General features: G+C 41.2%; 1 protein-coding gene across 1 annotated transcript in view; it reads right to left on the reverse strand.

The window, feature by feature from the left end:
- Positions 1 to 12,390, reverse strand: part of LOC111547273 (apolipoprotein(a)) — a 109,330-nt gene that overhangs the window by 55,127 nt on the left and 41,813 nt on the right. The window contains exons 9-13 of the mRNA XM_031935526.1: positions 11,684 to 11,843; positions 7,577 to 7,758; positions 6,142 to 6,301; positions 2,147 to 2,328; positions 756 to 915 (exon numbers count right to left, since the gene is read on the reverse strand). Of these exons, the coding sequence (XP_031791386.1) occupies positions 756 to 915; positions 2,147 to 2,328; positions 6,142 to 6,301; positions 7,577 to 7,758; positions 11,684 to 11,843 (844 nt within the window). The remainder of the gene's footprint in view (positions 1 to 755; positions 916 to 2,146; positions 2,329 to 6,141; positions 6,302 to 7,576; positions 7,759 to 11,683; positions 11,844 to 12,390) is intronic.

The raw sequence follows: 12,390 nt of genomic DNA on the forward strand, positions 1-12,390 counted from the left end.
GTTGATCTCCTTTGATTCCCTTTCTCAATTCTCTCAGGCCTATCATGTCTGTTGTCCCATCTGTGAAAACACTTTTCCCATGTATTTGATAGTCCTTCATGGCAGAAACGTTGACATGGTCAGAACTGGGTTTCTGTCCATCTTCCTGCATGTGTAACTCTTCAGAATCTCTATACTTCCTGACTCTCAGCTGCCTTCCTACTTTTGCTCCTCATGTGCTGGCAACACATAGCTCTTCAGATACCTTATTCTCAGAACCCAGTGTGTTTGTACAGGTTAGAAGAGAAAGTGATAGGAAGATCTGGATGTTGACATAGATGTCCTTTACTTGTTGCCTAAGATGAACATGGCTAACACAACCTTCACTTCAGGGCTTGGAGATTAGAATGACAGAAATCCCTGGTTGAACTATTGCACTGATCTTTAGTGAGCATTGTGAAATGGTGCTATTTCCATGGGCATTGTGAAATGGTGCTATTTCTAAGCATGTGACCATGTGTTCTCCTGAGCTTTCTATTCATGAGACCTCACCACCTTCAAATATCTTCCTGCTTCAGTCAACTATGAGAAAAGAGAGCTGGCCTGACATTTCTCTTCTTTCAGACACTGTGCCTGAAGAAAGAAGCCTGAGACATTCTACCCAATATTCCAGATCTGAGATAAATTTGTCATAAGAAGTTTGTTGGAAGCATGGCCCTTCCAAGAGAAATGTAAGGGGGCTGCTGTCTCTCTTTGAAGAAAACTCAAGGACGTACCCATTTGGATAATATTCTGTTGTCCTCTGATGCCAGTGTGGTGTCATAGAGGACCAAGACTGGCATGTCCTTCCTGTGACAGTGGTGGAGAATGAGCCTCGATAACTCTGTCCATCACCATGGTAGCAGTCCTGGACCTCGGGACTTTGCTCCGTTGGTGCTGAAATTCAAAGAGGAAAAATCAAGCTAAGTAATTTCTAGAACACAGAAGCAAGAGAAGAAATCTGTGACTAAAACAGGACCATTGTCTCTGAGAAAGACTACCATGCTCTTTTCTGTATTAGCAGGTAGATGGACATACCAATAAAACCCAAAGATTCATAGCATTGTAGAACTTTAATGAGCTCTTAGAAAGATTTCCTTTAAAACATGGGCACCAAAGGAAAGATCAGAGTGCCTATCAGTCAAAACTGCACTCATGTGCATGCTCTTTAGCATAGACATCTTCTGGGTGTTCCTGAGAATAAGGCAGGAGACCAGACTGCTATGCATCAGGTTGTGCAGGCTATAGGTGGTGATTGACTGTATGTGGGGGCAAACATGAAACCATCACACATTTCCCTAGACTGCTGATCCTCCAGAGCCAAAGCCTTCAGCTTCTTGAAGATGGGGCAGGAAGCAGTCCTGCATCTAGGACTTGTAGGCAAAGATACATTGTCTCTCAGAGAGGAGTACTGGACAAAATTTTATTCCCTTGGAGGGAGGGGATATCTTTGGCCCAGGATTCTGCATTGCAACAAAGTAGACATCTGCTACTCTTCTTTTCAAAGACCAACACAGATACATGTTCCATAAGAAGGAGGGGCAAGAACACTGAGCGATCCCACCCATCAAAGCCTAGTTGTGCAGGACCTGCCTAAGATGGAGGTAGGCCAGAATGATGGAGCATTTGTTGGCTATGTACTTCTACCTGGACCCAGAAGTATATGGAACTAAGAAAAGTCTTATTAGGTACCTCAAGGATGACAGACTCAAAAACCACATTCTTCTGAAACTGCAAAGCCGAAGATGTAATGAACACTGCCTACTTGAAGAAATATCAGGAAAGGCTTATCATGAGCTTGGTAAATCTTCACAAATTTGGCAAAATGTTAGAATATCCTTCTGGCTATGATACTAAAATGATCTGATGAATAACAAAGGGAGTGGTAAGTCCAGTGCCCTAGAGGGCCTGCACCCTTCCTAAAGACACCACCCTCTCACACGGTATTAAACATCACAGCTCTGGTTCTCCCAGAGAAGGAGCTGAGTGTTCCTTCCCAGTGGCTGACCCTGAGTCCACATTCTACTTGGAATTGTGCGAGTATGGAAGGCTTCTATATCACTAAGATTTTGCAACTCTTTTCATCCCTATGTCCTAGGGTGTGGTTGTATGGCCACAGACTTCCTACCTTCTTCAGAAGAAGCCTCTGTGCTTGGATCTGGGACCACTGTGAGAGTTGCAAGGACACTTGATTCTGTCACCAGGCATTGTGTCAGGTTGCAGTACTCCCACCTGACACTGGGATCCATGGTGTAACACCAAGGGCAAATCTCAGCATCTGGATTCCTGCAGTAGTTCCTGGTCAGGCCACTGCAAATTACAAAACAATACAGGTCATCAGAGATGGGAGAAGATACAGAAGCATCCAGTACTATCTAAGTTTTGCTGTAACAAAGTGTAAAAAAGCGACTTTGAAACATTTTCACTAAAGGTCTCATAGTATGCACAAATGGTCCTCAACTTCTAAACAACTGTGAAGATCTCAAAGACAAATTATCATTCATATTGTAACACATCCAAAGTTGTCTGTGCTCTGTAAGAAAACTGAGAGTAAACATCAATGTGTACAAGAGAGGATCAGAATACCCTTCTTCCACCTTCTGCAAAATACGTTCCTCCAGATTAACTGAGATTGATTTTGAAGTGTGTCTTGTACATTGTTTTATGCACATACAAATATTTCTCTGTCAGCCTCTCTGTATGTCTCTCTATAGGACTACACAATCTATTCAGCATCTGGTTTGCTGATTTGTTGTCTTCCTCAGGAATTGGTCCACATGATTAATGTTCCTGAATTTATTCACCTACAGCTGTTCTCAAAATCTTCTTTTCAGCTTTCAGACCTGGAAGATGCTATACCAATGGCACCTCTCCCCTGTTACTCCAGGTGGTAATAGTTGTACGCCCTCATTGGTCTGTCATTTGTTTAGCCAGACTGTGGTCAATCATATGGATCTTTTCAAAGAATCAACTTTATGTTTCATGGGTTTACTCCCTTGTTGGTCTCTTTTCTTGTTCATTGAATATCATTGGTTTGGACTACTTCTTTCCATCAGCTTTCCTTGGCTCTTTCTTTCTTTCTTTCTTTCTTTCTTTCTTTCTTTCTTTCTTTCTTTCTTTCTTTCTTTCTTTCTTTCTTTCTTTTCTTTCTTTCTTTTCTTTTCTTTTCTTTCTTTCTTTTTCTTTCTTTCCTTCCTTCCTTTCTTTCTTTTCTTTCTTCTTTTTCCTTTCTTCCTTCCTTCCTTCCTTTCTTCCTTCCTCCCTTCCTTCCTTCCTTCCTTCCTTCCTTCCTTCCTTCCTTCCTTTCTTTCTTTCTTTTTTTCTTTCTTTTCTTTTCTTTCTTTCTTTTCTTTCTTTCATCTAGATATTTAAGCTGTGGTCTTAGATCAACAACTGTCAAAGTCTTTGTTCATAGGGGATTCCAAAGAGCTTTTCTTTTTCAAAACACGAGATGAATATTGTATGAGAAACCAACACTGAGAATTTTTTAACACTCAAAGTCAACAATCACCCATTTTCTTAGCCATCAGAGACATGATGCCATTACATACTACGTAACCACTGGAAAATTCCACTCTTCTTTTGTTGGAAAATGAAAGTAAAAAGGATCAATAGCATCTTACTTTTGACATAGCAAAGTCTTTTAACCTCATGGACTATCTCTGAAGGTACTCAAAGGTCTTCAGGTTTCTCTAGACTACACTTGGAGAATTGCAGTTTGAAATCTTGATTTTTACATGTTTCTGTTTTTCCCTAAGAACATCTAAAGTTATGTAAAAGCCTAAAGACATTCACTGCATCTCCTAAGTTTGGATAGACTGTGTTATATTCTTACTCAGCTCAAAACTTTTCTAAATTCCTTAGTGATTTCTTCTTTTCCCAAAGAGTATTTTGAAATGCACCATATGACTCCCAAAGAGAATCAAGGAAATCTCTAACTCAAAGTGTGGGCTTGTCTATTTCTCTCTTTAGTTGTGTCAGTTTTTCAATCATATATCACAAAAGCTCTTATTAGGGTAAAACACATTGAGCATTGCTATGTATTCCTCTGTGTGTGCACATGCGCCAGTGTGTGTGTGTGTGTGTGTGTGTGTGTGTGTGTGTGCAGCTATTTCTGTAGATTCTATTGGATTATTTTTCAGTTAATTCTTTCTCTGGAAACAACTCACCTGATGGGGAGACCACCCAGTGAGTTTTTCATTTAAGACATATCTTTGAATAGTTCTTTAATTTGATTTGACTCTTTTATCCTTTTACTTTCCCTGGATATGATATCAGTTACGTTCCATATTTATGTCTTCTTAAATCCAGAAATGCAGTTATCATACCAATATGCCAAATTCTCATGCCATTTAAATCATTTCTATCATTCCTGGGTCTGCTTTTATTGACTGATTATTTTCCTGGTTATGGTTCACACTAAATGCTTTTTTATGTGTAGTAAAGTTATAAATTTAGGACTCACACTGTGGATATTGCATAGCTCAGCAACTTAACTTTGTTGTTGTTCACCTGTAAAGATGGTTGAGTTTCCTTCTAGAGGGCAGTTAATTGACTCGGACACCATTTTAATGCTTGGAGATTTGCTTTTCAACTTTGCTAGGGTTTTTCTGGAACCACCTTTATTCTAGGAACATACAAATTCTACTCATAAAGTCTGACTTTTCTGAGGTCTCCACTGAATGCCCAAGGTTTTCAATGAGGTCTCTTCTCTCTGGCTGGTCAGAACTCCAATATTCCAGAGTGCTATGTGAGCTGTGTCACCTTTATTAAGCTCACTGTTCCCTTGTAGTTGTGGTTCCTCAATAGATGTTTTTTGCCATATTTTCTTGTGAAAAATCTCCTATGAAGTGCTGCTTTATGTTTAGTCTAACATTTGAGGAGACTTCTATGCCTGGAGCTCCTTTCCTCCACAAATCCATTCTTACTCTTAGCACAGCTAGAAAATCCTAACTACCTGAGTAATCCCAAAGTCCAACCACTCTCCTCCATTCAGCAACATGGCCACAGTCAGCTTGGGCTCCATCTCCTTGCTCTTCAGTGCAGGAATGGTCTCCTTGAAGAAAGTCAAGGCATTGATGGGTCAATCTCATTTTCTCCCTCTCGCAATACTCTTAGTCCTCTAGCATCTATTGTTCAACATGTGGAAACCGTTTTGCCATGTCTTTGGTAGTCACTTATGGCCGAAAGACTGGCCATAGAGTGGTCAGATCACAGCTTCTGTCCATCTACTTGCCCCTTTTACTTTTCAGCATTGCCCCTTTGCTGACTCTCATCTGCTTTCCTGCCTTTGTTCTTCTCCTCCAGGCAACCCTATCCCTTCAGATCACTGGTGCTCAGGACCAAGTGTGTTTGTACCCATTGAAAAAGATGTGGTTAGAAAAAAGTTTGCCACTCCATAGATGTTCACATATCAATTCCCTGTGACCCAAGATGCAAAAGGCCAACGCAACATTCACTTCAGGGACTAGATCTTAGAATGACAGAATTCCAAGGTGAAAGGTTGCATTAACCCTCAGCCAATGTTGTAGAAGGGTACTCTAACTCTGTGGTCATTTGTCATCCTGACTGTTTTATTAATAACATCTCCTCACCTCCATATATCCTCCTGCTTCCATAAAACTAGGAGGAAGGAGAGCCAGCTTAAACAATGTCTTCTCAGCCGGGCGTGGTGGCTCACGTCTGTAATACCAGCACTTTGGGAGGTCAAAGCGGGTGGATCACGAGATCAGGAGATTGAGATCATCCTAGCTAGAACAGTGAAACCCTGTCTCTACTAAAACTACAAAAAATTAGCTGGGTGTGGTGGCAGGCACCTGTAGTCCCAGCTGCTAGAGAGGCTGAGGCAGGAGAACGGTGTGAACTCAGGAGGTGGAGCTCACAGTGAGCCGAGATCGTGTCACTGCACTCCAGCCTGGGCAACAGGGCAAGACTCTGTCTCAAAAATAAATAAATAAATAAATAAATAAAATAAAAAGTCTTCTCTAAGAACTTTTGCTCACAAGCAATGTTCCTCTACATCTGAGCCAAGTTGTGTCCTGAGCGGTCACCTTACAGCATGACTCTTGTAACAGAAACTTCCATTGGCCCTTCCTTCGCTTATGGTAAAGAACAGAGACCTACGCATTTGGATAGTTTTTTGGGGTCCGACTATGCTGGTGTGGTGTCATAGATGACCAAGCTTGGCAAGTTCTTCCTGTAACAGTGGTGGAGTGTGTGCCTCGGTAACTCTGTCCATAATGATAGTAGCACTCCTGTGCCCCGGGGGTTTCCTCAGTCAGTTCTGAAATTAAAACAGAAGATATCAAGCTTAGTATTTCCTGGAACAGAAAAATACATGAAGTCATTTATGACATAAACCAGAAAGGAGTCTCTGAGATTTACAGCCATTCTCTATTCCTTATTAATAGGTAAATTGACATGAGAAAACACACACACACAAACAAACAAACAAACATGAAAGCAAGAGATGCCTGCCATTCTGGAACTGTAGTAAGTTCTTAGAAATATTTCATGTAAAACTTAGTGGAAAAGCAATATTAGATTGCTTCTCATTGGAAACTCCACTAACATGCAAGCTCATTTCTAGGAATCTCTACAGAGTGTTCATGAGGACATGGAAGAGCAGAGAAGGAAGGGTGATGCATTTGGCAAAGCTGAAAAGCAAATCTCCAAGCATTAAAATGGTTTTCTGGGGAGGAGGCAAGGACACATACAAGAACCTTGCATGTGTCCCTGGATCATTGCTCAAAAAAGATAAGCATTAAACTCCTGGTGATGGGACAGACAACAGTCCTGCAGCTAAAACTGCAGGCAACACCACTTCACTTCTCAGGGATGAGTGGAAGCCAAAAGTTTATCACCTTGGGTAAGATAGGGAATCCTCTCATGCCCAGCATAATGCATTGCAATAAAGCAAAAGTTTACTACTCTTTCTCTTCAGACCCCCCACAGGTACAAGTTCCATCAGAAAGAAGCAAAAGAACACTAAAAAATCATTCCCTTCAAAGCTAAGAACTGCACAACCTGCCTCGGACTGAAAAGGACCTGAAAGATAGAGCATTGGGAGCTCATGTACTGCTCCATAGACCCAGGGAGATATGGAATTAATGCAGCCCTGTTAGGTTTCTCAAGGATAACACGATCAAGAGCCACGTTTCTCAGAATCTACAATGCTGATGATTGCAATGAACGCTGTCTACTTGAAGAAATGCCTGGGAAAGTTTACTGGCTTGGAAAGACACACACATCTGACAGCATATTACAATAAGAATTTTGTCTAGGACACTGAGATAGTCCCTTTTACAGTGAGGGGAGCAGGGAAGTCGAGCACCCAGAATGGTTTGCACCCATCCTAAAGACACAGCTCACACAGGTTGCACCAAAAATCACACCTCTGGCTCCCCCAGAGAGCGCACTAAGGCTTCCTCCCACATGGCAGACCCAGAACCAACACATGAGAACCAGTGTAGCACTGAAGGCTTGTGCATCAGTCGGGGTTTCCATGGCTTTTCATCCCAGCATCCAAGTACGTAAATGTCTGGCCACAGCTTCTTACCTTGTTCAAAAAAAGCCTCTAGGCTTGGAACTGGAATAATATTTGGAGGCACGACAGCAGTCCCTTCTGCATCTGAGCATCGTGTCAGGTTGCAGTACTCCCACCTGACACTAGGATCCATCGTATAACACCAAGGGGCTGCCACAGAATCTGGATTTCGGCAGTAGTTCTTGACCAAGCCACTGGAAATTCCAAAAGAATACACATCACAAAAAAAATGGGTCAATATGCAGGAACACTACATATTTTGCTACAACAAGGTCATAACTGGTGCCTTTGAAATATTCCCAATAGAGATAACATACAATTGCCACAAGGACAAATTGCTCTCAATCTCTAATACTCTGCACATTTCTCAGACTTAATAGATTATCACTTTTTTAAAGAAAAAAACATCTAATGTAGCACACGCTTCCTAGAAACACTGAGATAATACATACATGTGACCAAAAAGGGATCACAGTATCCTCCTTCTGCCTTCTGCCCAAGCCATCTCTCTGGAATAACTGGTATGGATTTTGACCTGTGTATTCTGGAATTGGTATTGCATACAAAAGTATCTCTATCTGTCTAGCTCTCCATATCTCTCTGTGTAGGACTTCATATAGTGATGTGTGAGTTGGAACTAACATATAGTTCTCCAGAGAAAAAATGGCATCCAAGATGATATCCTTCCCAGGCCAGCGGTCTCACTCTGTGTACTCAAAATGTAGCCAAAAGGCTCTACCTTTAGCATGTTAAACCATTGCAAAAAGAGTATTACTGTCTGTCGATACTGCATCAGGTGGATCAAGTCGGTTTGTTTCTGCAAGACTTCTCAAAGCTTTCCTGGAAACCTAGCTTTCAGGAAGGATGCAGTATCTCTAGGATGGGTTCCTGGTCACGACTTCCTCTCCTGCCCTCAGTCCATCCTCTGCTGGCCACAGCAATTCCAGGACTGAGGGAATAGGGGATGAGTTGAAAGAACAGTGGGACTTATGGCATAAAGGGAGGCAGCTGAGTAGACTATGAGGTCTGAAGAGGTCGGGCAGCTGTGGAGGACCCCGGGTGGGGAAATCTCAGAGCATTCACTCCCCCTTATGCCTCCTAGGAACATTGCTCCAACCTCTCAGAATCCTCTCATTCATGACCTGTGGTTGCCTGGGAAAACGGGAAATGTGTTATGGGCCATGAGGATCCAACACTGTCTCTCTAGAGACTCCACATGTGACCTAGTCTTAAGCACAGACCCTCCATTCCAGGAAACTGGTTCAATGAGCAACAGAATGGGCTCAGAGCTTGAGCACTTGAAAGACTTCTTTTCTTCCTTGATTTCCCTCTTTTGGATACATGGAAAATTCTTATTATACAATATCCTTCAGAATTCACCATTTTGTGATTGCTTTAAGATTTACAATATCCCTTTGGGCCTGCAAATTCAACTTTTCATTAATATTACATACCATCATGGATAAGGTAAGAAACTTACAATGGTACACTTCCAATTATTCCCTACATGATTTATGCTATATGTTCAAATTTTTACCTCTACATATGCTAAAGTTAAATATATTGCTATCATCTTGCTTCAAGTAGTCAACTCTCATTTAAAAAGATACAGAAGTTTGATCAATAAAATATTTTGCATTTACATCTACATTTGCCATTTGCTGGGTTCTTCATTACGTGGTCTGCAGAAAGCTCCCCTCTTGTACTATTCTTCTTCTAGCTAATTTTCTTTGGGTAACATCTCCTGTTACACGAGCCTGCTGATTCCAAATTATTAGTTTTTGGTTTATTTATTTGGGACAGTGCACAATACACATTTATCCAACACGGATGATCTTCGAGGCATTTTATTGCTGGATATAGCATTCTTGGTTGATCTCTTCTTTTTCTAGTTTATCATTTTAACGATATTCCCTGTTATCTGGGTTCCAGTGTTTCTGATGAGAACACATTAGCAATTTGCATCACTGTTCTTCTATCAAGACACAGCTCTTTTTCCTCTGGTTTCTCATTAGATGTTTCTTGTTATCATATCTTTGCCTTCTGACCATCGAACTGTGATGTACAAAAGTGCATTATAGTTTTTTTTTAACTCCCTATCTGATTCATTCACTTCTTGAATCTGTGATTTTTAAATATTCTTCATATTTGAAAAGTTTTCAGCTATCCTTGCTTCCAGTATTTGTTTCTGTTGCAATCTATCCTTCCTCTCCTTCTGTGACTTCCTACCCACATGCAGGAAATCTTTTTATATTTTCCCACATGTCTGTGAGGATCAGTTGATTTCATTATTTTTTAGTATTTGTGGAGGTGCATGTGTGTATGTGTGTGTGTGCATGTTTCTAAGCCTGTGCATGTGTGGGTATGTGTGTATGTGTGTGTGTGTGTCATGTGTGTATGTGCAGCTGGTTCTGTAGGTGGTATAAAATTGTTTTTCAGTTAGTTTTTACTTCCGAAATATCTCACTTGATTGGGAATTCATCCAGTAATTTTTTCATTTAAGACATACTTTCTTAAACTAGTTCTTTAATTTGATTTAGTTCTTCTATACTGTTACTGTCTCTTGATATGATATCTGCTTCATTCCATATTCAAGCTTTCTTTAATCCTAAAACTCAGTTATCATATTGATATGTCAACTTTTTTGCCATTCTAATCATTTCTGTCATTTCTAGGTCTATTTGTATTGGCTGATTTTTCTCCTGGTCATGGTTCACACTAAAAGCTTCTCTATGTGTAGTCAAGTTTTAAATTTAGAACTCACACTGTGAACACCACATAGCTGAGCCACTTGACTTTGTTGTTTACCTATAAACAGGATTGAGTTTTCCTCTCCTGGCAGTTAATTGACTTGGAAACCATTTTAATGCTCGGAGACTTGCTTTTCAGCTTTGCTAGCGTTTGTCTGGAGCTGCCTTTGTTCTAGGAATTTACTAATTCTACTCCTAAAGTATGACTTTTTGGAGTCTCTACTGTATTCCCAAGAGGTTCAGTGAGGTCTCTCCTCCAGCTAGTCAGAACTCTAATAGCCCAGAATGCTGTGAGAGCTCTGTCCTCTTCATTGAGCTCACTGTTCAATTGCAGTTGCTGTTCCTCAGGATATATTCTTTTCTCTACTTTCTTATGGAACCTTTTTCTGTGCACATGCAGCATCATGTTTAGCCAAAGATTCGAGGAGACTACTATGTGCGCCCCTCGAGCTCCTTTCATCCACAAATCCATTCTCATTCTCAGTAGGCCTATAAAATCCTAGCTACGAGAGTAGGCCCAAATTCCAATTTTCTCCGGCATTCAGCAAGATGGCTACAGTCCATTTGGGCTCCATCACCTTGCTCTTCAGTGCATGAAGGGCCTCCAGAAAGAGAGCCAATGCATATATGGAATTGATTTCACTGTTACCCCACTCACTATTCTTTTGGTCCACTACCGTCTGTTTTCCAACATGTAGAAACCATTTGTCCATGTCTTTGCTAGTCACTTATGGCCAAAAGACTGGCCATGGGTTGGTCAGACCTGGGCTTCTGTCCATCTATCCACCGCTTTTATATTCCAGCATCTCTCTCTTTGCTGACTCTCATCTACATTCCTGCCATTTCTATTCTAACAACCAGTATTTCTTCAGACCACTGGTGGTGAGAACTGACTGTGTTTCTACATATTGAAGAAGATGCAGATATAGAAAGAGATAGATTCACCTCTCCATAGATATACATATATACTTTCCTTGTAAGCCAAAACAGAAAAGCCCAACAGAACCTTCACTTCAGGAATTGCAGGTTAGTTTAACAGAATTCCCATGAGAAAAGGCTGCAGAGAACCTTAGTGGGTGTTGTGGAAGGTTACTCTAAGAGTTTCGTGGGTGGCATCTTGACTTTTTCTAAATGTGATATCTTCACCTCCAGAAAACTTTCCACTCATCTAAACTAGGAGGAAGGAGAGCCAGATTAACATTTGTCTTCTCTTAGGCACTTTGCTCAAAAAAAATATTCCACAGACATTTTCCTAAGCACAATTCACCTAAGAAAATTTCAGTTCGGAACACTAAGCTGGAAGCATGAAACTACTAATAGAAATTTCTACTGGCCCTTCGTTAACTTATGGTAAAGAAAAAAGACATACGCGTTTGGGTAGTATTCTGGGGTCCGACTATGCGAGTGCGGTGTCATAGATAACCAAGCTTGGCAGGTTCTTCCTGTGACAGTGGTGAAGTATGTGCCCCGATAACTCTGTCCATTACCGTGGTAGCACCCTTGCACCCCAGGCATTTGCTCAGTCGGTACTGAAAGGAAAACAGAAGAAATCAACCTGAGTATCTCTAAGAAGAGAGAAACATGTGAAGTCACTTGACAAAAACAGAAAGGAGTCTATGAGAACTATGACCCTACCCATTTCCTTATGCGTAGGCTGAAGGATGTGAGAAAATCAACCAACAAATCAACACTAAAGCAACAGCCTTCTACCATTCTAGAAACGTAGTAAGTTCTTGGAAATATTTCACCTGAAACCTTAGAGAAACAGAACAGATCAGAATGTTTCTCATTGGAAAGTATGCTCACAACCAAGCACCTTTCTAGGAAACTCTACTGAATGTTCATGAGGAAGATGGGGCAGGATCGAGCAAAGGGCACTGCATTTGGCAATGCGGGCTGCAGGTGATGATCGGCTGTCGGGGGCAGAGGGAGGGACAGACATGGAAATTCTGCGTGTTTCCATAGACCGTTGATCATGAAAGCCAAGGCCTTTGGCTTCCGGGCCATGGGGCAGAAAATGGTCCTCTCAATCTGACCGAAGGCAAAGACACTTTGCTTCTCAGGGATGTGTGCAGG

This window comes from Piliocolobus tephrosceles, chromosome 5, assembly GCF_002776525.5.
Source record: "Piliocolobus tephrosceles isolate RC106 chromosome 5, ASM277652v3, whole genome shotgun sequence".
Lineage (NCBI taxonomy): Eukaryota > Metazoa > Chordata > Mammalia > Primates > Cercopithecidae > Piliocolobus > Piliocolobus tephrosceles.